At 51.2% G+C, this 27,960-nt stretch overlaps 1 protein-coding gene across 5 annotated transcripts; it reads left to right on the top strand.

Moving 5' to 3' along the window:
• Positions 1 to 7,848: 7,848 nt before the first annotated feature.
• PAQR8 (progestin and adipoQ receptor family member 8) lies at positions 7,849 to 23,392 on the top strand. 5 transcript variants are annotated; one of them, XM_075497724.1, is made up of 2 exons: positions 7,849 to 7,905; positions 17,628 to 23,391. In XM_075497724.1, exon 2 carries the CDS (start codon positions 17,682 to 17,684, stop codon positions 18,738 to 18,740), a length of 1,059 nt encoding a protein of 352 aa, XP_075353839.1. In that variant the 5' UTR covers positions 7,849 to 7,905; positions 17,628 to 17,681; the 3' UTR covers positions 18,741 to 23,391. The 5 variants fall into 5 exon arrangements, with proteins under 5 accessions (XP_075353839.1, XP_075353838.1, XP_075353840.1 ...); XM_075497723.1 differs by having other exon boundaries at positions 17,625 to 23,391; XM_075497725.1 differs by having other exon boundaries at positions 7,891 to 8,014; positions 17,625 to 23,391.
• The last annotated feature ends 4,568 nt before the right edge of the window (positions 23,393 to 27,960 follow it).

Genomic DNA, 27,960 nt, shown 5'->3' with positions numbered 1-27,960 from the left:
CCCGTGAGTACAGCTGGCAGTACAGAGCACAGAGCGGTACCAGGGTGGGATTCAGACACATATATCTAGATCGCACACAGATCTCACCTACATTTAGGCGGTCAAAATGAATCCCAGCCCATAAAGACGTTGTAAATCGCTGCGGTGCTCCTCCTGCCGCAGACAGCGAGATCTGTGTGAACAGAGCTGGCAGGGACCCATCGCTCCTAACCGCAAGGTAACAAGAGTTAGGGATAAAAATAGCCGCCCGTTGTTATTCGTGACGGTCCCCTATAGCAACTGCTGCCGTGCTGTGGCTCTTGTCTGAATAATTAATTGGAGCAGGTCAGGCCAGGGAGGACAAAGGGATGGAGAGAGATGGAGAGCGCCAGGATAACAGATGCCTTCCCTTTTAGGACTCCCTAGGATGCTGCCCAAGACCTCCAGGGCTTCACCTCCCTGCCACATCCCAGCGGTTACGGGGTGGAGAGTGCAGCACAGGCTCACAGAGACATTTAGCACCTCCGATCCACTGAAAAAAACCCAGGAATTAAGCACCTAAATACACAGAGAGCCGGGGCTGCAGAGCTCACAGAGAAATAGAAGAATCACGGGTGGGTGCAGGAGTCATTTCCATGGGTGAATTGCACGCGAGGGGTGCTGGCCAGAACACCAGGGTGCATTTTCTCCTCCCTTCCTCACATCTCTGTGTGTCGGCATCCACATGTGCACTCGGTTTCTGAGATCCCTTTATGGGTACCCTGTGATCCCTCTCAGACTGTTTTTTTCTCACTTAGTTCAACTAAAAGTCAATTTGCAAGCCGTAACTCAATTTTCCAGTTGCCATCTGTTAGCTTTCCTGTAGCTGAGCAACCTTGTCTCACCCACGGAAGGCAGAGGAGAGGCTTGCGGCTCATTCACAGCTCCGAAAAATGGGGAGAGAGTACCCCAAATTCAACAGAGTGTCACCTCGTCATCAAGCAACACATTGGAGTTGAGGTTTTAAATACATTTGTAAGAAAATGGAAGGGTTATAACATGGAATTAAGTGTTTTGAATGAAAAAAAAAAAAAATCACTGTTTATAATTGAAACAACGTGGAGAAGGGAGATCACCTATGAGATGTTTTTGTCAGTGTAAATTTTAAGTTTTCCAAGGGATAAAAGGGGTTGTCCTTGCTGGTGTCTCCTGCAGCTGGACTTGCAGGAGCTGAACCCCAGCCAGGGAATTCACTCTCGCAAGAGGAGAATCGTCCTGACTCTCACAACTTCAGGACCACATGTGGAAGACATATAATTTAGTGCTGAAGGAACCATTCTTAACCCTCTCATCTGACCTTTTCCCTCACATAGGCTGGAGAATTTCACCTGATCGCATCTGCACCCAGCTCAGGCATTTCTGACGTCATTTTCTTGAAGTATTTGCTATTCCCACGCACTCTGATAAATCTTTAAACTGATACAGCCCTTTTTGTTTTGCTAGTGCCAGGGAAGAAAAACACTGAAAACAGCTATCAGTGAATATGAACGGAATTTCTTTACTTAAATGCATGGGGGCTGCTGGTCTTTCACCAGGAGGGCACAGTAAAGTGGGTAAGAAGTTAAGACTCTGACCTTCGGCATGTTAGGATGGGTCGTAGCCACCTTCTTACTTCCCAGAGCAGGAGCCCGGTGCACAGGGAGCTGCTTTCCCTCCTAGATGCAGCTAGCACGGCGATGGGAGCATAAAATCTTGTTGCGGTTCTGCTTCTGATGCACGGCTACCCCAGATCCCATGGGTGATTCAGTCTCTTCTCCTACTGCGCAGAAGAAAAATACAGCAATTAATAAAAAACCGAAAGAAACCCACACAGGCAGTGCCTCCAGGCACAATAAAAAAATTAATCCCCCCCGGCGAAGGAAACCAAAGGAGTGGCTGAAGCAACAAAGCTCCGGAGAGTGTGGCCGGGAGCATGTCTGCGTAATGTGGCAACCCAACCGCGTTTCCAGGGAAGTCCGAAGGGCCCAGATATAGATCGCCTGAGGTTTGGTGTTACTATTTCAGTCTGCTCATCTGCTATCATGAGTTCTGGTTGTTGCTAAAGACAGGGACAGCTGGTTCCCCTTTTTTTTTTTTTTTTTTTCTCCCGCCACATTTTCTCCACCCCCAAGCCTGGAAATCACCCATCTGCGTGCAAAGCATCGTCATCTCTGCAGCCAGATCTCCGGGACCCGCTTGCAGCCACAGGGCAGGATCCACTGCTCACTTCAGCAAGTGATGTCCAGCTTTGGAAGACGGGAAGCTGCAGCAATTCGTGTAAGCCACATTAGCAATCATCATCTGACTGTCACGATACGTTCTCCGCTCTGCCCAAACCACGAAGAGGCAGGAAAGTCCTGACCCCAAATTGCCACATACCCCTTGTGCAACATGGAGGGAGCAGCTGAAAGTGGCAAAATTAACTGCATCGAGTGCTTCTCTCTGATTGCAGGGGCTGGATTTGGTAAGCCAAGGCTTTTAGGGCTGTCTTCTTCTGAATTATTAGTTAAAGAAAGCATATAAGCAGGATTCAAAAGAATTGCAAGGAATTCATGTAACCCATCACCCTGAGACTTGCCAGCGTGCGTTATTACACAGGAAGATAAAAGGAACCCCTGCATAAGAGTTGTGGATCGCAAAGAAATTTCCCTCCTGAGCCCTGTTAGCTGGAGATTTTGTTTTGAAGCAAGAAGGTTTATATGCTCTCCAAAACTATCTTTTTTTTTTGCCATCCTTAGTATTACACATCTGTACGATCTTTTCTAAAACTTTCCAAACCATGAGTCTCAATTCTTGACCAGTGAGAAGGAGTTCAATAGACAGCAATGCACGGTGCAGAAAAATTCTCTTTTATCCAGTTACGATAATAACAGGTCAATATTCTTTATTACAAGCAAATACAGGGAAAAGGTGACTCGGCCTGCTTTCCGTATCTTGTTTGGTGTTTTGAACATCTCCGTCGTCTTTGGTGCAAAGCTGCTACGTTCCTCCTGAGCAGCACGGTCTGGACACGGTGTGTTTGGATGCATCTTGGTGAAGAGTGGCCCCGATCCCCAAAACAAGCTCCTCTTTTGGGGTGATAATTCAAAGCACCCAAAATAACGGGACAACCGGTTTGCAGCCTGCAAGAACAGGGTTTGCGTTGCATGAAGGGAGGGTGCATGTGGCCAGCAGGTCGAGGGAGGGGATTCTGCCCCTCGACTCTGCTCTGGTGAGACCCCCCCTGCAGCACTGCGTCCAGCTCTGGGGTCCCCAGCACAAGAAGGACATGGAGCTGGTGGAGTGGGTCCAGAGGAGGGCCATGAAGATGATCAGAGGGGCTGGAACACCTCTGCTATGAGGAAGGGCTGAGACAGTTGGGGTTCTTCAGCTTGGAGAAGAGAAGGCTCCAGGGAGACCTTACTGCAGCCTTTCAGTACTTAAAGGGGGCTTGTAAGAGAGATGGGGACAGACTTTTTAGTAGGGCCTGTTGTGATAGGACAAGGGGTAATGGTTTTAAACTGAAAGAGGGGAGATTCAGACTAGATATAAGGAAGCCATTTTTTACACTGAGGGTGGTGAGACACTGGCCCAGGTTGCCCAGAGAGGTGGTGGATGCCCCATCCCTGGAAACATTCAAGGTCAGGTTGGACGGGGCTCTGAGCAACCTGCTCTGGTTGAAGATGTCCCTGCTCGTGGCAGGGGGGCTGGACTAGATGGCCTTTTGTGGTGGGTTGACCCTGGCCAGACACCAGGTGCCCACCAAAGCCACTCCATCACTTCCCTCCTCAGCTGGACAGAGGAGAGAAAATACAATGAAAGGCTCGTGGGTCGAGATAAGGACAGGGAGAGATCACTCACCAATTACCATCCCACGCAAAACAGACTCGACTTGGGGAAATTAATTTATTACCAATCAAATGAGAGTAGGATAATGAGAAATAAAAACCAAATCTTTAAACACCTTCCCCCCACCCCTCCCTTCTTCCTGTGCTCAACTTCACTCCCAATTCCCTACCTCCTCCCCCTCAGCGGCACAGGGGGACGGGGAATGGGGGTTGCGGTCAGCTCATCACACGTTGTCTCTGCCGCTCCTTCCTCTTCACACTCTTCCCCTGCTCCAGCATGGGGTCCCTCCCACGGGAGACAGTCCTCCATGAACTTCTCCAACGTGAGTCCTTCCCACGGGCTACAGTTCTTCACAAACTGCTCCAGCGTGGGTCCTTTCCATGGGGTGCAGTCCTTCAGGAACAGTCTGCTCCAGCGTGGGTCCTTTCCATGGGGTGCAGTCCTTCAGGAGCAGACTGCTCCAGCGTGGGTCCCCCGTGGGGTCACAAGTCCTGCCAGCAAACCTGCTCCAGCGTGGGCTCCTCTCTCCATGGGTCCACAGGAGCCTGCTCCAGCGCAGGCTTCCCATGGGGTCACAGCCTCCTTCAGGCAACCACCTGCTCCGGCGTGGGTTCCTCCATGGGCTGCAGGTGGATATCTGCTCCACCATTAACCTCCGCAGGCTGCAGTGGATATCTGCTCCACCATGGACCTCCATGGGCTGCAGTGGATATCTGCTCCACCATGGACCTCCATGGGCTGCAGTGGATATCTGCTCCACCATGGATCTCCATGGGCTGCAGTGGATATCTGCTCCACCGTTAACCTCCATGGGCTGCAGGGGCACAGCCTGCCTCACCATGGTCTTCATCACGGGCTGCAGGGGAATCTCTGCTCTGGCGCCTGGAGCACCTCCTCCCCCTCCTTCCTCACTGCCCTTGGTGTCTGCAGCGCTGTTCCTCTCACATATTCTCGCTCCCCTCTCCAGCTTCCATTGCACTTTTTTTTTTTCTTCCCCTTCTTAAATATGTTATCCCAGAGGTGCTGCCAGCGTCACTGGTGGGCTCGGCCTTGGCCAGCAACGGGCCCATCTTGGAGCCGGCTAGCATTGGCTCCATCGGACATAGGGGAAGCTTCTAGCAGCTTCTCACAGAAACCACCCCTGTAGCCCCCCCGCTACCAACACCTTGACACACAAACCCAATACACCTTTAAAGGTCCTTTCCAACCCAAACCATTCTATGACTCTATGATGTATATTTGGGTGGGGAATTAAGGTGTGCAGGATATGTTTGAGGGTGCAAAGCCTGCTTGGATTGTATCAGATGACTGTAAAGGGTAGGGAGAGCCCAGCCTGGTACAACCTAGTCTTAACTGCCTGCTGGCAGTAATCTCCTGGGCAAACACAACCACACCTGGGTTTTGCCTTGAAGTGAACTGGGTGATTCATTTCAGGGTGTAAAATGTCAAAGATGGGGAGTAACAGGGACTGAAACACAGCAGGATGAGTCTGAGATGAACTACAGAGCGCAGCTTGGCAGGTACCGGTCACCTGAGAGCAGGTCATGGAGCCAACGATCAAAAAGGTCTCACCGTGCAGCATCCACCAAGCTTGGTGTGCAAAGCAAGCTGCCAGCACCCACCCAGGAGAGCAGTTATCCCGCACAGAGCTGCCCTTTGCCTTTCTCAAGTCTGCCCTGGGGCATGCCATGAAGATAAATGTGGGAAAAAACCTTTCATCGGAGCAAAACAGAAGGGCAGGTGACCCAGCAGCGTTGCAATGTGCATGCTGCAGCAGGGATGTCCCACCCCACCATCCCCTTCTGCTTGGGTTGTATTTTTCTTCCCACCTCGTCTCCAGCCTTGCCGTGGCCATCGCCAGCACTCAGCTGAGTGTTCCCACTTCTCCCACGTGAGCAATGATGGAAAGATGGGTGGAAGAGGAAAAGCCATGCCATGACCTCCATCTCACAGCCACGGAGCATCCCTGGAGATTTCAAAGAATCATAGAATGGTTTGGCTTGGAAGGGAGGGACCTTAAAGATCATCTAGTTCCAACCCCCCTGCCATGGGCAGGGACACCTTCCACTAGACCAGGTCGCTCAAAGCCCCATCCAGCCTGGCCTTGAACACTTCCAGGGATGGGGCATCCACAATTTATCTGGGCAACCTCTTCCAGTGCCTCACCACCCTCACAGTAAAGAATTTCTTCCTTAGATCTAATCTAAATCTACCCTCTTGCACTTTAAAACTGTTACCCCTTGTCCTGTCACTACACTCCCTGACGAAGAGTCCCTCCCCATCTTTCCTGTAGGCCCCTTCAGGTACTGGAAGGCTGCTATAGGGTTTCCCTGGAGCCTTCTCTTCTCCAGGCTGAACAACCCCAACTCTCTCAGCCTGTCCTCATACGGGAGGTGCTCCAGCCCCCTGATCATCTCTGTGGCCCACCTCTGGACCTGCTCAAGCAGGTCCATGTCTTTCTTACGCTGGGAGCCCCAGAGCTGAAGACAGAACTCCAGGTGGAGTCTCACAAGAGTGGAGTAGAGGGAGAGAATCACCTCCCAGTTTAAGGAATGGAGGATAGTGACGAAACGGTGTTATGGGTGTTACAGGGCGAGATGTCTTAGAGGGGTGGAAAATGAGTGCAAGATGTCATTGAGGGGGTCAGGAGCTGCCAATCGTATCCCATCCACATCACTGAGCGAGATGACAGGGAAAAATGGAGGTCCCCTACCCAGCTGCTTCTTCACCCTGGAGGTTTCCCCACCCGCAGATCCCCGCTGTGGGAGCGCTGGCGGATGGGTGCTGGGATGTGCCGAAGCTTCACGCAGGCTGGAGTGATCTTATCAGAGCCGGAAAGTCCCGTTCCCGGACTGCCTCTCCTGCAATCTTCTCGCTGCAGAACAAGCGGTTCTTCTCTTTCCCTCGTAAACCCATCAAAAAAGAACAGTCCTGACAGGCTGGAGAAGCAAAACACGCATAAACAAGCTGACACGGAGACAGGAGAGGGGAAACGGGTACTCCGTACTCATAACTTAACCCGCTCCTGGCATCATGGTGACTTTATGGCTGAACTGATTGCCGTGGTTTTGGCACAGTTCGGTCTAAGCTGTATAAGCTTCTCCCCGGCATAGTTCAAGGGCTCAGAGACCACTCCTGAAAGGCCATTTGGGTGCAAATCCCGCTTTTCTGGAGTCCAAAGATTTTGGTGATGTTTTTACGGCATAAACCTCACTGCCCCGGGGGTTGGCTCAAGGCCATACTGCCTTTAGGCTGCAAATCCTGGGGAAAATTGTTCTCTCCTCCACGCTTGCATGTCCACAGCAGCAAAATCAGGGGGTTTGCCCCAAATGAGAGCCCAGGAACCGGGCAGTCATCAGCAGCACTTTTTATTTTTCCTCCCGTTTCCCTCATTTTTACCTGCACCGGGGTCAGCTCGGTGGTGGCATAAAAACAGCTCTCAGGACTAGGATGTTTTTTATTCAACATGACTGGCCTAACAATCACAGCTGGAAACCGTGGGCTCCAGCAATCACCACCCACCGCTGCGCAGAGCCCTCCCTGGCCTCTCTGCTGCGTCCTGCCGCTCCTCGGCTCAGAGTCACAGGATGGTTGGGGTGGGAAGGCACCTCTGGAGGTCATCTGGTCCAACCCCCTGCTCCAGCAGGTCACCTAGAGCCAGTCGCCCAGGACCACGTCCAGATGGCTGTTGAAGATCACCAAGGATGGAGACTCCACAGCCTCCCTGGGCAACCTGTGCCGGTGCTCGGTCACCCTCACAGTAAAAAAGTGTTTCCTGATGTTCAGAGGAACCTCCTGTGCTTCATGGTGTGCCCGTGGCCTCTGGTCCTGTCTTGTCTACTGCGAGGGTAGGATCTCCACCCTTGGGAGAGATCTCCATCCATGAATCTCCATCCTTGTCACCTCCATGCCTGGGCTGGGCTGGGCTGGGCTGGGCTCGGCTCGGCTCGGCTCGGCTGGGCTCGGCTCGGCTCGGGCCGCGGGGCCACCCCGGGGCGGGGCGCGCATGCGCGGCGGCGCCGGCGCTGCCGGAGGCGGCGGCCGCGGGAGTCTGTGGCGGCGGCGGGGAGAGCGCGGGCGGTGAGTGCGGGCGCAGCCGCCGGTCCCCTCTCCGCGGGCAGCTCCTCTCCCCCGGGACACCCCGCCGAGGGTCCCGGGCGGGGTCCGGCACGGGTCTTTCTATCCCCCGGTGAGCTCCCGGGTGAGCTCCGGCGTCCCCGCGTGGGTACCGCAGCTCCCTGCACCACGCCCGCCGCGCCGCATCCCCGCCGCGGGCAGGAGCATCCTTCCCCGCGGGGGTTGGGGCACGCCGGGGCCGGTGCATGGGGAACATCCCAGCGCCTGCGGCCAGCCTCCGGGCGGGTCCCCCGCGCGGGTAAAACACGCGTGGACATCGAGGTGCAGGGGGATGCGTGATTTTCTCCCCCCCCCCCCTCACCCCCACAGCCGAGGCCCGTCGAGCCGGGGTCGGTGCTGCAGCCAGGTGGGCGCCGGGGCAGAGCCTGAGGAGGGGAGGAGTGCGCGGGGAAAAATAGGCTTTTGCCATAAATTCCCCCCGAGCCGCCGCGATCTGTATCTCAAGGGCTGCGTGGAGGAGAGGGGTGGGCATTGTTTTTCCTCCGTGTTTGTTTTTAATAGCCGTGGGTGGATTTCCCTTGAATGACTTTGACCCCTAGGGCGTTCTGGAGGCCGCGGCAAGGAGATGCATAGTTTAGCCGTGAGTTGGGTGAAGAACCAGCTCCTGTTGTTTGCGTCGGAGCTGCCACCTGCCCGCTGCACTTGACGCACCCCAGCTTGTGTCTCGGAAGGGTGGATGAAGGGTTATTCCCTGCTTGTCTTCTCCACGACGCTTCGGGGATTGTTGGTCGTATTCCCCCAATTTTCCATCTGGATTTCTCCTGAAAACACCATGAGCATCTCACTTTTTTTTTTTGGAGGGGGGAAAAATTGCAGACAGTCTTGGACTGTTCTGGTTTTCATCGACAAAAATACATATATATATATATATATATATATATGTTTGGGTAAACATTTAACAACCAGTGTCAAACTGACTAATCTCCGGCATGAGCAGGGTTGCACAAACATTTTTTTATATATATATATATATATATGTATATATATATATATATATATACACATGTTTGTATGTTTGGGTAAACATTTAACAATCAGTGTCAAACTGACTCATCTCCAGCATGAGCAGGGTTGGGTACGGAGCCTTCCGGTAGCTGCGCTGGGGTGGGAAATGCCGCAGATCAGCTGGTGCTGGGTACGCAGGACCGGTGGTCCCGCACCCGACGCTCGTTTAATAACTCCCCCGGTTCATCCCCAGGCTGCTTTGGCCGGAGCACATGGCTTTTTCCTGCACCGCGGGATGGAGATGTGTGTTTGTTGTCAGATGCTGCGGGATCATCGCTTCAGAGCTGGGAAATGCCCCGGCGTGCTTCAGGTGTGCTTAGCTGGGGGGATTGCCAGCCACGGGGGGCCGGGAGGGTGGTTAGGATGAGGATCTGTGTGATGCCGCCCTGGCAGCGGTGGTTGAAAAAGAGTGAAGCCATGAAAAAGTGATGAAAAAGAGTGAAGCACGTATGCAACGCTCTGCCGGAGCGAAATCCAGCAGGTCTGAAGTCTGCTTTTGCTCTCTGCCGGGGCAGGAAGGGAAAGGACAGCCATGAATTATACCGGCAGACCACGCTCCTGCCTTCGTGTCGGGGTGCAGGGGGGTGATACAGTTGCAAACAATTCCTAGAAACCCATGGGCTCAACGGGCCAAACCACAAGCCATTACATGTTTCCTCCTGCTCAGCCGGTAAAGGTGTGGGTTAACAGCTCTGCTCGCTGCAGGATTTTCTGTTCTCTGGGCATCATTGTTTTTATTTATTTACGCTGAAGCTGCGGCCGGAGCATCTGGCTGAGAAGAAGGTTGTGTCCCTCCGGACGCAGGGCGGGATGGCCGGTGTGAGCGATGTGCCGGCAGCGCAGGCAGAGGCTGAGGACAGGGGAGCTGCCATCGTCGGGTCACGTGCGTGCACTTGCAGCTACTTGCACGTCTTGAGTCATGCACCAGCTTAATTTTTAGCTGCCAGCGGACGTGATAACCCCCACTCCTGAGGTCAGGCCAGTGGCCTTTTAATTGCAGTATCCATTTATGCTAAAGAAATTCCTCCAGAGGAATAAATTCTCAGGAAGGCTCCTGGAGGCTGCGCATTTGGTCTGCAGCTGTACGTATGTGGCCATACCTTACGTCCTCTGGCCTTCAGGCACAGGCAGTAGCAAGTGGAAGCTTGTTCCCAGTTCCTTTTTTATTCCCCAGTGGATCCTTGGGATCAAGTAGGGATGTAAGCATGTGGTTGCAGCACAGCCCACATCCCTTGTTTGGCGGGGAATCTGCCATCTGGTCCTTGCTGGCCCTTGCTCGGGGCTTCGTAGCGCCCTGGAAGGGCGGCACTGCTGTCATTGCAAACCTCGAAGCTCGCTGGGAGAGGCCACAGGATTAAATAGGAGGAGGTCCCGGATGGGGAAAAAGACTTTTAGTGTAAGGAAGAGGAGAGCTCGCAGCTCCAGGGGGTTGGCACAGAGCTGCAGTCTCTCCCCAGCAGCCTGCTCTCTGCCCGCAGCAGCGGCAGTGGTGTGCATGATTTATATACATTTTTTTCTGATGACCGAAGCTCTACAATCCGCAACCTTAAAAAAAAATGTTTTTGTGCAACAGGCTTTTGTGGATGACAGCAAAGCTAAGCAGCCTCAGCCCATAGGCTCTGGGAGATCTTTTGGCAACAGTCCGGATCCCCAAACAGCGCACGGCCAGTTTGGTTTGGTTGCTCTGCCTGCAGGCAGACGGTTCCTGGCTTGTGCCATCAGCAGACAGATCTGAGCAGGGAGGGATGTGCCGGCTCATTGAGGTCTCCCTGTGCTAGCAGGAGTTCCCGTCTCCAGCAGATCTATGCTGAAAGATTTGTCCCATCGGTGGGTGCTGGTCCTATGGCTTTAGGAAAGGGTCATGGCAGCGACCTCTTGCATAGGCAAACTGGCTGCAGAAATGCTGTGCTCGCAGGGTGTGCATGCAGCTACTCGGGGAAGGATACCGTATCCCATGGACCTTGCAGGAGGAAATTTAGGAGGTGAAAGCGGGATGCAGTTGCAAGAAATCCAGGCTCCTTTTTCAGTCAATGGGGGAAAAAAAGCCCCAGGCACTTTTCTGGCACAATTCCAGCGTTGGCATCTGAAATGTCATCCCACTCCATCGGTGGTCCCTGCACGACTGAATACAGCAGGCAGGACCTCTGTGGGTGGCTGGACCAAAACCGTGGGTGGCTGGATCAAATCTGTGCCCGGGAGTGTGCTAACACTTCAGCAACTTGATGGTCGCAGGTCATTGATCAAGATGGTGCTCTGGTCTTGTTTGATTACTGGTGTACTCAAAGCCTGTAAGCATGGGTGCTCCACCCAGGGATCTCACACCCACCTGAAATCCAGCCCCAAAGCATTGGGGGCTGTGTTGGTTGTGTGTGGGAAAAGAAAGTGGTAAGCCGATCTGGAAAGCACAAACAGCAAAGGTTTAGTGAGATCAGGAAGAAAAGCTGCGGAATATTACCTCGATCTTGAGCAATTTTTGATAGGGGAGGGATGGATTTGCCAGAGGAGGTAATTCTCAGCCAGGTTCTATGGGTAGAAATATTGAATATTAACATTTTTGCATTTGCCTAGTGCTGTAGATGAGTTTCTTTTTTCAAGCATTGAGTGTATTGGCTGTGTTACCAGTAGCATCACTAAGCTTTAACCCTAGTTAGGCATTAAGAAACTGCAGCTGTGTTTATCGCAGCAAATCAGAAATGTGCCGTGGTGACCCACACCATTCCCCGGCATGGTTTGAGAGTTAGCACAGTCCAGCATGTGGCCACCTATTTCAAGGGTGTAGCAGCACGAGAGCGGCCAAGCCAGCCTGGCTGATCTCAGAACCGAGGACCCAGCGCTGTGAAAATCAGACCCCCGCACGTGATGACTGGCTCGAGGTTTGGACTCTCGCAATAAAGCCAGCAGATTCATCAAGCCTTCTGTCTCCTAACTTTGGATTTCCACTGCCCTGCTTTGCTCCCCCAAACACCACAGGACCTCAGGGGCTCCCCCTCCTTGGTGGGATGCTGTGGACCCCCTCAGCATTGCTGCAGGGACACGGTATTTGCCAGCAGCTTTGTTTTGCTCTGTCCCCTCCAAGCACACCGTTCATCGCACCGGCTCCGCTGCTCTCATCCCCTGGACCCGTCCCAACGCGCGGGCAACGCCGAACCCATGTCAAGAGGCACTTGCTGCTCAGCACGGCTGAGCTGGCTGCTGGCCCGGCTTGCGTCCAGGCCAGAAATCGTGGGGGAGCTGACACTGCCATGGCTTCTGTGGGGGATCCTGCCATCTCCTGCCAGCTCTAATGGCTCATCTCCCAGCATCACGAGACGTTCGTTTCCTGATTAATACATGCTTGGACAAACCCTGCTTCGGCTACGCACTGTGTGTGTGTATATGCGTGTATGGAAAGGTAGAATTTGAGCCATTTTCTTTTATTTGAAATTTTCCACAAGGTTGCTTTGATCCTTTTTCTTAGGTTATTTTCAGGCTTGCCTTTCAAGGTCTCCAGTAAATCACATCACATCACCTTTTACCTTCCAGAGCATCCTAACCCATGCAGAGTCCCTGTTGGATGAGTGCTTGTAATACACTCACTGGGCTGATGTAGATGTAACCGGGTACGTAAGTGTGTCGAGGGAAATAAAATGTGCTGTGCAATGCACCGTTAAGTACTCCCAGCGCTCCCTGGTGCATTACAGCAGTGCATTAAGAGCACAGTATCTAGTTCTCATTAGGCAGATGAGGATTGGTATCCCCATTTAACAGATGGGGAGGTGTAAGCCAAATTTACAGAAATCCTGAGCACCTGCCCATCTCTGGTTGTGGGGATTTCTGCTTCTTCGATGCCAGAGTGTAGATCAGTCCTTCATACCCTGCTGCCTGCTCGGGCAGGGCTCGTCCCTGGCACAAACCACCAAATGCCACCTCTTCCAGTTTGTGACCTCTGCGACACCCATGTAAATCCCGAGAACTCCCTGCGGAGGGGATCTGCACGCTGTGTGCATCAGTCGCAGTTAGGAGGAAGGTTAGCACCCAAATGTACGGCAGGAGAAGGAGGCAGATAATACCAAGAGTAAGCAGGAATTGCTGCTATGAGCCGGTCCACGGTCTCTTAGTTTCTCATGTCTGGTGGAGCCTTTGCAAAACACCAGGCAGAATGGGATGGAGGAGCTGGCACCATGCTCCCAAGCTGGTCTTTCAAAGTTTGCCCCAAGCCCTCTGCAAGTGGTTTAGTTATAGGAGGAGATGTTTGTGCTCAGGTAGGACCAGCCTGCAGGCAGCAGGCTTTGGGATGGGGCTTATCCACTGCATCTGAGCTGGGTGCAGCCTTGGTGCAGCCTCTCGCAGCCCTGAAGAGTCGAGCTGAGCTGATCTCTGTCATCCTGGTGCTGTAGGAGCTGCAACACCAAAGTTAAACCCATGTAGGAAGGGGTCAGAATAAAACCCCAGGCTTCAAAATGACCTGTAGTCCCTCCAGGGACTTTTGCCTAACTCCCAGAAGAGAAGGAATTCAGGAATTAATCACCTGCAGCTCTCAAAACTGGCCTATTGCCCACTGCTGCACAATCACTGGTGTTAGTTTTATGCTATCCACATTTTTTTATTTAACTGCAATGCATTTATTAAAGACTTCCCCACAGCTGAGTTCCCCAGTCCTCTCTGCTTTGTTTACGAGGAATTACTGCCTTTCTGGAAGCCTGTGTTAACCTCTGATGCTTGAATACTATTCTGCAAGCAAATATATCACATTGTCTGGGACTGAGGCTGTACCAGTTAACGCGGAGGCCAGACCGGTGGGAAAATCAGCCGTACTCTGTAGGAAATTTTCTCATTCAAACCCCTCCATCAGACTGTGACCAAAAAGCAAAAGAGCTGGGAAAAGCTCGGGTTTCCAATTACTCTCTTCAAAAGGGAGAGAAAAATTGGAACGGGATCGTTCTCCTCCTGTGCCGCAGTTCTTATTGTGCTGTAATGATACAGCCATCATCCACTCCCTCCTTCTCGCCTTGCAGCTCCCTCCCTGAACAAACGATACTTGGTTGCCGTTAATTGGGAGCAGCCAAAATAACTGAATCCCCCGGAGATGGGGAGTGAGGACAGAATCTCAACGAGACGCCCTGCTGATGAATGTGGCTTTCAGCTGCTCCTACGCACCCCCGTGAAGGGAAAAGAATAGGGGCTCTGTGAAAGTGAAACAGCCAGTGCTGACCTTGGGTTTCTGGGTTTGTTTTTTTTTTTTTCTTTCTCTTTTCTAACGTTAATTGCTCATCGCTTTGTCCGTCACATGATCGCTGGAAATTGCCAACTTGTTCTCACTCATTAATGTCACAAGTTCGGTTTAAAATAAGCAGTCTACCAGGTTCCTGATTTAGCGCTGTTTATCCGAGTATCAGATGTGTTTCTTGTGATTTCGGACTATTATTTTGAAAATCTCTGACTCTCCCTCAGCCTGTTAAAAACTGGCATTTTCCAGCTATGAAAGCCTGGCTGGAAGAATCTCTCGTCTACTGCTGTCAGGGAGATCTGCAGCGTCTAACCTCTCCCTAGCTCTGCTCAAAGGCAATGCTCGCTGTATACACTGAGCTCTTGGGATGAGAGACGGTGGCAAAATCCTGGCGCTAGCACGCACCGTACAAGTCGGAGCCAGCCTGTGCCTGGTACAGAAGCTGCCTGTCTCTCGTATCCTTGTCAGCATGCAAAGCAGGCAGGCTATGGACGGTGGAAGGGGCTATGTGCCCCTCGCATTGGCATACATCCGTACGCCCAGGCTTGACTGTCGTCTTCCCATGTGTCTTCTGATTGCCTTTGCTCTTTACGGACAGATTTCAGCGTGATGCTGCCTCTCTGCAGGAGATGAGCACTCCAAGCCTGCTCCTATGCAGCTCACCTGCCCAGTCTGTGCCGTATCTGAGCTGGTTTTCCTGGGGTCTGCACTGGCATTAGTCTGTGTTCTCCAAGAGGTGGGGAGCTTCAGCGTGTCCTTTCTCCTTGTACCTTTGCCACCGTGATCCCCATCACCAACATCAGTGCCTAAATACCTTTTTGGAACGTTTTCCAGCATCCTGCTAGGATGAATTGGGATGAAGATTCAGCACTGAGCCCGCTGTAGTGGGCCCAAATCCTTGGACCACACTTAGTTAAAGGGAAGCTGGGAGATGGTGAGCGTGGGTCCAAGCCCTCTTGCTTGCGTTGTATCAGAGCAAATGCTGGGAAAGGTGTAAAACACATTATGGCAGGTTAACAGACAGGGCAGAGGAGCTTCAGACACACAAAGCACTTCAGAGTCCATACTCACACCTCTGCACAGGGCAAAACCTTTGCATAAGGCCTGGAGATCATCAGCTGGAGACAGCAGATATCTTGGCGTGGCAGTGAAGGAGATGCAGCCCGTGTGGGAAGGGAGCTCTTGTCTGTGCATCTAGACCAGGAAATCAAACGCTGTCGTAGTATAGACACATCCATAAAATCTCCCTGTCCTTCCCACCCCAACATGCTCAGCCTCCAGCCAAGTTCTGGCCAGATCATCCAAAGGATATTTAGGGCAATAGAGGGCGAGTACTACAGTGCTGCATAGCCAGGGATGGTCGTCTTGCTTGGGCTTTGCCTTGTCCTGAAGCTGAGGTCTAGAGTAAGTTGGATGAATGAGTCTTTCTTTCTCCATTGGATACAAGGAGCCAGAATAGACTGGCTGTACATTACAACTGAGGAGAGGGAGTGTTGCCCCTTTTTCACACCATCCCCTCCTAGGAGTGCCCCAGAGTCAAAATTTGCCTTGCCGCCCTAAATTTTGGCATATATCCCCACAGGGATACACAAGCTGCTGAATGAACTGCATGTCCTCATCACAGATCTGGACCCCGCAGACCCTTAGGAAAAAAACGAAGTCTTTGTGAATGTGCACAACATCAAACCCCCCCAGCAAGGGTGCTATCGTCAGTCTTATGCATCTGTGAAACTAAAATATCATTTTGCAGGGACCATCTTCCTTTCCGCCTTTTGTGGCTAAGGCAGCTCCGTCAAACTCAGCAGCCAGATTCCCCTGTGGCAGACAAGGAAAAAAAAAAAAAAACAGCCCTGAGAGGTGCTAAGGGAGAAAGCCTGGAAAGCACAGGGAGAGAGAGGATTGTCTGGAAAATGCAAATTAATTATGACAACTCCCATCTGCTAGAATACGGAAGCAACGTGAAAATATTTTGTCTGATATCAGAGGCTTTGGGCTGCAAGAGGAAGTGGGACTTGCAACCTGGTTCAGAGTCTGCTCTGACTTTGCTCTTTGTCCTGTCTTGCCCTGGGACTGTTTGACAGGTCCCATCTCTCTGCTTTCACTCTCTCTCCATGCTTAACACCTTCCCGTCCTCTATCTCCAGCCTAGTGTGGGTCTCCCGTCGTGTGCCCATGCAAACTATTCCTCTGTCTCACCTCTGGCAGCAGCTGGTATCTGATGCAATGGAAGGAAAATAAGCCGTTTCCCACACACAGGCAAAATACTGATTTGCATTTATTTATTTTTGGCCATCTCCATGCACTGCAGCTCTGGTTGGGTGTATATAAGCTTAGGAGGCAGGCTCCACTCCCGCAAACATGTATGTGTTGGCTGCACAGAGGTAACCACAGCCCTGCAGAGTCTGGTGGGGCTCCATCAACATCAGTTTCAGATCAAGCATGGGCATCTGTGCGATGAGTTCTCTTTTTGTGTGGCATAAACACCAGCAGGGAAGAGAAATGTCTAGGGTGGAAGGGAAAGAGAGGGGATTGGGAGTGAATTCAATGCTGTGAGGTAGTCTCCAGACATTAGGATCCTGCTGTGCCCTGAATCTGAATCTTTCCAGCCAGAGCTTAGCAACTCTGAAGGTTGCCAAGGAGCGGAGCAGAGCAGAGCAGAGCAGGCAGGGGAGTGCCCAGCACTGGGGTTTGGCTGCTCTGAGCATCCAGGCACATCTTGTCTGGCAGCCCCTCAGCGTGGCTCCGTGGATGCTCCCAAGGCTTCGATGCTATACCCAAACTGCAGCCAGTTCTGATGCGGGGCCCCTTGTTTCTCCATCACCTCCAAGTCCTGCTGCTTCTTATACGTGGAGGGACGAGGGCTGCAGGTTCGGGACCGTGGACTTCTCCCCTTCTCCCTCTGCCGTACTCACTGCAGCAGCACCAGGCGTGCAACCCATGTGCAAGCTGTGTGGCAGGGAAGCTGGGCTTATTTGCAACGTCCACAATTTGGTTGGGACCCTCTTCACTTAGGTGCAGAAAGGCAGGTTATCCCTTTGATGAGTAATTACACCCCAGTTTTGTCCCTGAGCAGTTTGTTCTGGGGAAAGGGGTGAAAAGTCCCCTCCGCAAATCATCAGGTGCTTTCTTGACATCTAACTACTTCTTGCACCGCCTTATTGGTAGCTCCTGGCTACTCCTAAACATGCTCCAAGCTGAGTGTCCAAGGAAGTGGGGAAGAAGGGCAGGCTTGTGACATTGCTGTGCCCATCTGACACAGGCTGAACTGCAGGGACAGGGCTGTGCCATCCTTCTCCATACTGAATTTAGGTCTGCCGAGTCAAGAAAAGCCCCTTTTCCCTAAGAGCAGGGCCAGCATCTCAATAGCACCATGGCTTATCCCACCCAGGAATGGCAGCACGCTCTTCTCCCCAGTGCATCACTGTTAACATTTCTTCTTTATCCCCTCCCAGCAGGGCACGAAGACGACGTTCCCCAGCGCCAGGCTCGCGGCCGCCGCACGCAGCGAGATGACAGCCATCCTGGAGCGGATCAGCACACTGTCCCTCAGTGGGCAGCATCTCAGCCGTCTCCCCAGGCTGCTGGAGGATGGCTTCCCCAAGATGCCTTGCACGGTGAAAGAGTGTGAGGTGCCGCAGCTCTTCCGTGAGCCGTACATCCACACCGGGTACCGTCCCACTGGCCAGGACTGGCGGTACTACTTCCTTAGCCTCTTCCAGAAGCACAATGAGGTGGTCAACGTGTGGACTCATCTTCTGGCAGCACTGGCTGTGCTGCTGAGATTCAAGACGTTTGTGGAGGCTGAGCAGTTACCTGTGGACGCGTGGTCCTTGCCTTTGCTCATATTTGTCCTCTCCTCTGTCACCTACCTGACCTGCAGCCTCTTGGCCCACCTACTGCAGTCCAAATCGGAGCTGTACCACTACACCTTCTACTTTGTGGACTACGTCGGAGTCAGCATCTACCAGTATGGTAGTGCCCTGGCCCATTTCTACTACAGCTCCGACCAAGCCTGGTATGACAAGTTCTGGCTTTTCTTCCTGCCAGCAGCTGCTTTCTGTGGCTGGCTGTCCTGTGCCGGCTGCTGCTATGCGAAATATCGGTACCGACGGCCTTACCCCATCATGAGGAAGATGTGCCAGGTGATCCCAGCCGGGCTGGCGTTCATCTTGGATATCAGTCCTGTCGCTCACCGGGTGGTTGTGTGTCACCTGGGGGGCTGTGAGGAAGATGCTGCTTGGTACCACACGTACCAGATACTGTTTTTCCTTATCAGTGCTTATTTCTTCTCCTGCCCAGTCCCTGAGAAGTACTTCCCTGGCTCCTGTGATATCATTGGCCATGCCCACCAGATCTTCCACACCTTCCTGGCCATCTGCACCCTATCACAGATGGAGGCCATTTTATTGGATTACAAGAACAGGCAGGAGATTTTCCTGAAGAGGCATGGGCCTTTCTCCATCTATCTCTCCTGCATCTCTTTTTTTGGCCTGGTGGCTTGTAGTGCCATCACAGCTTACATTCTGCGATGCAGGATCAAGGCCAGCCTGGCTAAAAAGGACTCCTGAGAGTCAACGAACGTGATGGGCATGACATCACCAGGGTGGTGAAAAATCAAGAAAAGGGGCATAACATATTAGAGACATAACTGGCTTATTTCCCTAACACGCTGTGACTAACCTGGACCCTGGACTCAGGTGGAGGGCTGGAGACTTCGTGCTGGATGCATTTTCACAGCAGGGACTGCCTTCTGCCATCCAGGGGAACATGGGGTGTTTTAAGCCAGAACAAGTCATTTAACCAAGGATGCTGGAATAGGCAGAGGTTTCTTGTTCATTCTGGTAAACCTGTGGGTGATATCTTGCTGAATGTCAGGGAGGGCAGCCTGAAGGCTGTGAGACTGTAGAAGGGTCTGCCAGGGCTCACGATCCCGCCCCTTTCCCCCCACCAGAGATGCAGCAGAGAACGCACTGTGAGGACCACGGCTGGATGCGATGACCTCTCTGGGTTTTGCCATCTCTGCTATCTGTGGGAGACCTGTTACTATCAAAGGCAGTAGGAAGGTTTCAGGAGGAGTCTACATTTCTAGGGTTCAGCTGCAAGGGCATGCGTGGCACAGTGGCTGGTATAATCCTTTTCCTGCTCCAGCTGGGCTAAGCCAGGTTCTCTCCACAGTCCCCTTGTCAAGTATCTCAATGCCAGGTTGCTGAGGTGGCTTTGGCAAAGCATATTTGGAGACGTAGGCCTGACCTGGGGTCCTCTAGGATGAACTGGGTCTGAACCTGGGCTGTGTGTCTGCTGGTGACTGCTGTGGGTCCAGCACAGGTCGAGATGTTAAGTCAGCTCCATCTTCTCTTTCTGTATGACTGCACCATTTGCAGTGGAGCTGCTCATCAAAACCAAGGAGTCAGGTTGTCCCAAGGATTACTAACAGGAGATGGGGTCTTTCTTGGCTATTGGAATTTGACCTAAGATAGTGGCAGTGCTGATGGCTGTTTGGTAGCCTACAAGATAGGTCTTCAAAGGCTCCTCACTTCCATTTTAAGTGCTTAGTTGCCTTTGAGGAGCTGGGCCTGGGTCAGGTTGGAGATGGTTTTGAGCCTTCCTCAGTAGCAGTGGCAGAGGTTGAGCACCCCTGAGGTCATCAACATTCAGGGCGCTGACCCCAAGAGGGGGATTGCTTTTGATGCTGGGCACATCATTTTGGCTGCTTGTGTGACGAGTTCATGCATTCCTGCATAGACTGACTCTTGTATCATCTGTCTAGGGAGTCTGACTGACCTCCAACATTGTCATGCAGTGTAGAGTAACTTGGGTGTGACCTGTCTGATAGGGGAAAGGCTCTGGGCCCTGGGCCTCCAACAGCCCTACTGGGGTCATGGCCAAAAGGCTACGAGAGTGAAGTAGTCTTTATTCCCCTCTTAATGGTGCTTTTCAGGACACCAAGCAGTCCTTGGTGGGCCTCGTGGGAAAGCTGACCTTGAAGCTGCAGGGTTGTTTTTCTCTGACCAATGGAGTTGTGAAACTGGCACGTTTTTATCAGCACTAGATGAAGGTAGAACAGCAAAAGGCAGGAGCAGGGTGACAGCATTAGGGTCCTATGCAACCTTGGGACAGGTTTGTCCTTGAGACTTGGTGATTCCTGTGTGGAGTAGCAAAGATAGTGGTCAGGGACACTTCATGTCCAAGGTGTAGAAGGGGTTGGTTTACTGTGTCTCCCACTAGATGAGTGTCTTCTGTGCTTGCTTGGGGGAAATACCAGATATGGGGCCACACTGTTGCACTGAAGTTGGTAGCACTTTCAGGACAGGATGCTCAGAGCCAATGCACAGATATGGTCCCATGCAGCCTAGACACCGTCTGTTTGACCCACTGCTTGCTTTCATAGTAAACTGTGGCACGGCTCCTCCCAGCTATACACCATGTGAGACCTGCAGCCTCAAATGCCTTGACATCTGGCAAATTCTTAGGAGGTATAAATCTTTGCTGAAAGCAAGGAAGCCATGGGATTTATTCAAGCCACAGATTTGTCTCACTGAATCCAAGGGCAGGCAAATGAATTGTGATTGCTGGTTCTGAGCAGGCAGAGTTTAGGGTTGGGGATATGGTTTGTCATGACAAGCACTGATTTCTGCACTTGATCTGTTTTTTAACTGTTGAGGGGTGTGTGTGTGTGTGTGTGTGTGTGTGCGTGCATGATTTATTATCCAGAAAGGCTTTGCCTTTGGCTTTTATATCTGCAGAGCCTCCTGGTTGGGTCAAGATTAGCCTGAAGGAAACAGTGCTATGCTGCTGAAAGGAGCAAGGTGGGCCAGACAACAGCGTCTCTGAAAACAGAGCTATTAATAGGTGCTTTGCTGTGTCTTACTTTTGTGGACAAATTTGAAGCTCATGGCCCTCTTGACAAATTAAATACAAAGGGGGAGGGAAGTAAGTTTTGAGTACAGGAGAAGAAATCATGGGAAAGAAAACATGGGAGGTCGTCTAGTCCACCCTTTCTCATCACTCTGGGCCTCCTGGTTTACATCCAGTCCAGCTTAGAATTAATGACTTCATTTCCTACGGTGCGTTTTGACGGTACAGCCATGCTGACTTAACAGTAAATTTGCCTCAGGGGAATTGCAAGTGGGGGATGGTCCCACTTACACCTTGTCATTCCCCTTCCCTTGCACAGAAGCTCATCTGACCACAGAGCGAGCCAGTGCCAGGAGATGGACCAGCGGAAAACCAATCCTACTGAAAAAATGTCAGTAATTATCTGCTGGTTTTAACTTTCAGCCATCTCACTTGGACAACACTGCTGCCTGCAGGGACGGGCTGGAGTGGAGGCCAGCAGCAGTTCCTCCTTGCAACAGCAGCTGGTTGCTCAACTGGCTTAGCTGCACCAATGGACTGCTCCCTCCGTGGTCTCCATGGCTTTGCTTGTGAGTCTCCTCCCAGTTTGGGGAAAGACGTCCAGTGGAAGCAGTGCTTTTTCTCACAGCTTAATTTGCCTTGCTTTTGTGGTAGGTAAAGCAGAATAAGCTACTGGCTGGACGGTGTCAGTGGGCTCCTGTGCAGAAAGGGGAGTAAACCAGTCTGGTCCAGAGCTCCTTTCTGGGCTAAAATTGAGAGGGAGTGGGCATCGCTGCTAATAGCAAACCCTGCTCTGCTGCTACCCAGATTTATACTGGTACCAAAGGAAGGGATCACCCAGGTGTTTCCTTCTCTAAGGGTTTGAAAATAGATGACATGTCCTGCCCCTGTCAAAGGAGGATGAGTACAGTAATGCCATCTAGTTTAGGGACAGGGAGAGGAGGTGCCCACATGGCTCTTCCGAGGTATTTCTGGTCATATGTCTTCTCCTCCCTGGTCCAGCAGAAGTGAAAGTTCTCCTTCTGGAGCAATTGTGTGACAGTGGTGGTGTTTTTACATATTCTTATGTTACCCCTCAGGTGAAGCCACTCACGTCCCCGCGTGGCCCTGCACTCAGACCTGGAGCTGACCTCCTGGTTATTATGATGGGTTGATTCAGCAGGGAATTGCAATACAGATCGCTGCTGCTGTGAGGATGCACCCTTGTGTCACAAGGGGCTCACCAACACTGGAGCTTCCTTCATCCCTGTCTCCGTCCTCCTCCTCTTCCTCCAACCAGCTTATTTCTTTTCCTCATCCCCGGACTTCATCCTTGTGCCTTATGCACCTGGCTGCCTACCTGGGCAGACTCCACATGCCATGCAGTCTGCTGCACCTCAGCCAGGCCGGGACTGGAAAGTGGCTGCCGATGCCCTCCTGAAAGCTCTGCCGTTGATCTAGGGGAGACCAGGGCTGGGTCCAGAGAGAGTAAAAGTGCCGCTGTGATAGATGCTCAGCTTGTCTGAGAGCCTCTCAGGGCCTTCTCCTTGGGCTCACCGCTTGGAGCACGCCTCCTTCCATCCTGGCGTTCCTCTAAGGAGGCACGGTTTGGGAGGGGTGTACCAGTGGCAGGGTTTGGTGAAGAGCTGACCACCAAAGGTTGAGCACATCCGAGATCCTGGAGGGACCAAGGTCCTAACCCTCTCCCCCAGGAATCTCTGATCCTGAGATAGTTTTTTTGCAGATCTTGCAACCTGGATCTGTACAGGATAACTGAGAATTCATCCCAATGTGCCTTATGCTATTCCTTTTTGGGATTCATCCGGAAGGAACCTGAGGCTCAGAGGCAGCCTCTTTGCTGTCTGCCGGTCCATGGTTGCTCTTAACAGCTGATACCTACTGGCAGGATTTGCTTGGTGTACGGAGCAGAAGGGGAGGATGGAGAGAGGTGCCTTAAACTTGTATTTATGCCTAATGATTTGTGTAACAAGGCAAGGACGGGTTCCTCATGTGCCTTGCAATTTACATCTTTTGCTGACAAGATTATTTTTAAGCACTGTTTATTACTAAACAGAAGTACAATAGAGTTTGTATTTTTTCCCTGGGAAACAGGGAAGGGTATGAGTGTTATATATTAACCATCCCCTTCCCAACTCCCATCTGCTGACTTTGTATTGTTGAAAACATTGACAATATTTTAAGCTTTGTACTGTACTGATCATTATTTAAAAACCTTAGTGAAAAAAAAGAAATCCGTAAAAGCAAAATGATTGGTGTGGTGTGAAATTCCCAAATGCACAACTACAGAAGGTTATAAGTCATTAGGAAGAAAAGTGGATAATAATTATAGAGTGGATAATAATTACAACAATAAGGAACAATAGGGTGTGGTTTTATCTGTGCATCTCAAAGCACTTTCCAGGTTTTACAGTTACTATGTGATTTTCATTCCCTTTTCACAAGGGAGGTGCAGGATGGATGCCCTGACGCTGATTAGAGGGGTTTAAGTTCATCACCCACAAAAGTACTTGGGTGTCCAGTTTTCCTTAATTTCTGTCAGAGGTGAGTATCTAGTGGTTTGGTGGCCTGGCACCAAAGCAGTGCAGCATCAGTGACCAAGCTGCGAGTACAAGTGCCTGTTCAAGCAAACCAGTTCAGTGCATGCTTAAAATTAAGCTGAAGATACACAACCGTTGATGGGCAGAAGGATATCAATGTTAGACGTGAGCCTACCTGAAATAAAGCTAGAGCTTCTGTTCTTCTTGCTGATAGCTGTACAGAATCACAGAATGGTTGAGTTTGGAAGGACCTCTGGAGGTCATCTGGTCCAGTCCCCCTGCTCCAGAAGGGCCACTGAGAGCCAGTTGCTCATGACCACATCCAGATGGCTTTTGAAGATCACCAAGGATGGAGACCCCCCAGCCTCTCTGGGCAACCTGTACCAGTGCTCAGTCACACTCACAGTAAAATAGTGTTTCCTGATGTTCCAAGGGAGCCTCCTGCGTTTCATTCCTGATGTTCCAAGGGAGCCTCCTGCCCATGGCCTCTGGTCCTGGCACTGGGCACCACTGAAAATAGCCTGGCTCCATCCTCTTGGCACCCTCCCTTCAGGTATTTATACACATTACTAAGATCCTCCCTGAGCCTTCTCTTCTCCTGGCTGAACAGTCCTGGCTCCCTCAGCCTTTCACCATAGGAGAGATGCTCCAGTCCCTTCATCATCTTGGTGGTCCTTCGTTGGACTCTCTCCAGTATGTGCATGTCTGTTTTAGACTGGGGAGCCCAGGACTGGACACAGCACTCCAAGTGTGGCCTCACCAGCGCTGGAGTTAGAGGGTAAGGATCACCTCCCTTGACCCGCTGGGAATACTTTGTCTATGCAGCCCAGGATACCGTTCGCCTTCTTTGCCGCAAGGGCATATTGCTGGCTCATGTTCAGCCTGGCATCTACCAGGACTTTTTCTGCAAAGCTTCTTTCCAGCCAGGTGGCCCTCAGTCAGTTTTTAATCTACCTCACTGTCTGCTCATCCAGCCCATACATCAACAGCTTGTCTATGAGGATCTTACGGCAGACAGTGTCAAAAGCCTTACTGAAGTCAAGGTAGACAATGTCTATTGTTCTCCTCTCATCCACCAAGCCAGTCATTTTATTATAGAAGGTTCTCAGGTTGGTCAAGCCTGCCTTCCCCTTGGTGAAGCCATGCTCGCTACTCCTGATGACTTTTGTATCCTTCATGTGCCTGGAAACGGTTCCCATGATCAGCTGCTTCATCACCATCCCAGGGATCAAGGTGAGGCTGGCCAGCCTGTAGTTCTGGGGGTCTTCCTTCTTGCCTTTTTTGAAGACAGCAGTGGCATTTGCTTTCCTCCAGTCCTCAGGCACTTCTCCCAGTTGCCATGATCATTCAGATCATTGACAGTGGCCTTGCAGTTACATCAGCTCGTTCCTTCAGTACTCGTGCATGCATCCCATGCTTAAATATTCCCTGACCTGATCCTCTTCCACCAAGGTACATCTTCCTTGCTCCAGCCTTTACCCCTAGTCTCAGGGACCTGGGGTTCCTGAAGGCTTGTCTTGCTAGTAAAGACTGAGGTGAAGAAGGCATTCAGTACCTCAGCCTTTTCCATGTTCCGTGTAACCAGCTCCCACATCTTGCTGAGCAATGGGCCCACATTTTCCCTAGTCTTCCTTTTGTCATCTACGTACCTATAGAAGCTCTTCTTGTTGTCTTTGACATCCTTGGCCAGATTCAGTTCCAGTTGGGTTTTGGCTTTCCTAACCTCATCCCTGCATGCTCAGATAATGTCTGTATTCCTCCCTATGCGTGCCCTTGCTTTCACCCTCTGTATGCTTCTTCTGTGTTTGAGTTTTGCCAGGAGCTCCTTGATTATCCATGCGGGCCTGCTGGCATTTTTGCCCAACTTCCTGCTCATCGGGATGGACTGCTCTTGACCTTGGAGGAGGTGATCCTTGAATATCAGGAAGCTTTCTTGGGCCTCACTCCTCCCTAGGCCTATCCCATAGGACTCTACCAAGCAAGTAGAGGTCTTTGAAGAGGCCAAAGTCTGCTCTCCTGAAGTCCAGGATTGTGAGCTTGCTTTTTACCCTCCTCCTTCCCCTCAGGATCCTGAAGTCCACCATATCATGGTCACTGCAGCCAAGGCTGCCTTTGACCTTCACATCCCCAATGAGCCCTTGTTGGTGAGTATGATGTCCAGCAAAGCACTTCTCCTGTTGGCTCCTCTATCACTTGGAGGAAGAATTTATCAGCACTGCACTCCAGGAATCTCCTGGATTGCTTATGCCCTGCTATGTTGTCCCTCCAGCAGATATCAGGGTGGCTGAAGTCCCCCATGAGGACCAGGGCCTGCAAGGAGACTACTCCTATCTGCCTGTAGAAGACCTCACCCACTTGTTCTACCTGGTTAGGCAGCCTATAGCAGACACCCACTACAATGTCACCCATATTAGTCTTCTCTTTAATCCTTACCCATAAGCTCTCAGTTGGCTTATCATCCACGCAGAGCTCCGTGCACTCCAGCTGTTCTCTCACATAAAGGGCAACTCCTCCTCATCTTCTCGACCTGTCCTTCTTAAGATCTGTGCACAGATCTCTAACTCATCATGCATAGTCCCCATGCTGCCTGCATTACTCTACATGCACTTCAGAGAGACACCCCAGCACGCTGATTTCCCAGAAGGGTTTTGGGGGATTTCTCCATAATGGTGCCTTCTAGGCACTTCCATGCTTACATGCAAATGCTGGAGGTGACCCCGCTTAAGCCTTGTCTTGTTGATTTTGTGATCTCTTTGTGTTACATTACTCCAGGCCCTCTGCTCATCAACCTTGAACATCACTCTGTGACAGGGCTGCTGGTAACTCTCTCTCCCCCCTGTCATCACGAGTTTAAACCCTCTTTACCAGGAGGATCATGCGTGATTGTGTACATACCCCATCCTGTGTACATACCCCATCCTCCAGGACATACACTCGGTGTCAATTTTGGTCCTCTAAAAAATCTGCTCTTTTTCCTTCTATTACCACCACACAATTTTAATTATTATTTCTTAATATAACATGCAGACCTAGGCTTCCGTACTGCTGTGTTTTTACCCACCAGAGGGCGAGATGTCTTCATCTGTGGCTGCAGAGAGGCCTCCAGTGCCACGAAAGCAGAGCCTTCGGCGCTAGCTCTCCAGACAGGCTTAGGAAAAAATGCTCCCATTCAAGCAGGCGTGCAGCCAACTCTGCAAAGAGATGCATTTCTGAGCGAGGGATGTGCTTTGCTAACGTCTCGCCCTCTGCGTAAGTGACGGGGGGTTCACCAGATGAGTTAGGCCAAAGTTTTAAGTTTCCATGAAGTAAAAACTGGAGAGGAATGGGAGAAAATACCAAAACAGAAAACCAGGGCTGTTAACTTTTTTAACTAGAAACAAAAATAGAGACTTGTGGTATGCTGAGGAGAAACTGCCTGGTGATACTGTTTTAGGGAACGTATTTACTACATGCCCGTCATTACCTGATATTACACACACACATCCTTGATGCGTGAAAAGCCAGAAATGGTTATTAGCAGAAGAGGAAACTGGCCTATCCAAAGCACATGAAGCCAAATGCAAGAAGTAGAAGAGCTTCCAAGTCAGAGGAACAAGGCATTTTGTTTCTGTCATTTCGTGTGTCACCAGCCACAGAGGAGAGAATGTGAGAGAAGGTAACGATTTTTACTTCAGGCACCAGATACTGCAGCAGTGAGTTGCCTCAGAAGAGGTTCTTTTACCCAATGGCAATCTTTATCTGGTCTTATCCTTGCAGTTCTCTGATAACATGGGCTAAGAGGCAGAGCACTGGCAAACAGCTCTTAAGTGAGATGTTCCTTCTTTGTTCTGTTAAGCAGCTGTTTAAGATGGTCTCAGGGACTAGATCAGGGAAAGAATACTTCCCAAAGTTGCTTGCTGCTCCTGTTGACTTCAGAGAAAGAAGTGAAGCCTCAGCAGCCCTGGGAAAAAAAAATGCCGGAAGTATAAGGCATTAAGCTATCTGCTGTGTCTTAAGTTCTGCAGCTGTTCCCAGTGATGGCTTATCCTTTTTCCTGTAGTTCTTTGCTTTGTTCTGGCTGAAGGTAAGACTTACACTCAATCCAAAACAGTTCCTCCTGCTATGAGTGAAGAGAACTAAACTCATTCCTTAGCAGTATCCTTTCTAACACACCTGTATCAAATATTTGGCCCTTTGGGGCCAATAGATGGGGTGGAAGAAAGGAAGAAATCCCAGCTTGTATTGCTTCATCAGGGTGTCTGCTGGTCAGCTGGACAAATGCTGGATGTGATGACAAAGCTGTGTAGAAAGTGGTGTGGGAGAGTAGTCCGAGTTATGAATCCCTGATTATTTCACTCAATTTGTGGATACTTGGGTGGCAAATTTCAGCCTCCTGCCAACAAGCCCGTGCTTCTGA

Source organism: Mycteria americana, chromosome 3, assembly GCF_035582795.1.
Source record: "Mycteria americana isolate JAX WOST 10 ecotype Jacksonville Zoo and Gardens chromosome 3, USCA_MyAme_1.0, whole genome shotgun sequence".
In the NCBI taxonomy this organism is placed as follows: Eukaryota; Metazoa; Chordata; class Aves; order Ciconiiformes; family Ciconiidae; genus Mycteria; species Mycteria americana.
The sequence above is the reverse complement of the archived record's forward strand: the minus strand, read 5'-3'. Positions and strand labels throughout refer to the sequence as shown.

Coding starts and splice junctions, on each gene's coding strand:
- PAQR8 (XM_075497720.1), top strand. CDS start 8,234: ATGCGTGATTTTCTCCCCCCCCCCCCTCACCCCCACAGCCGAGGCCCG. Junction 8,309..17,624: donor GGGGTCGGTGCTGCAGCCAG/GTGGGCGCCGGG, acceptor ATCCCCTCCCAG/CAGGGCACGAAGACGACGTT.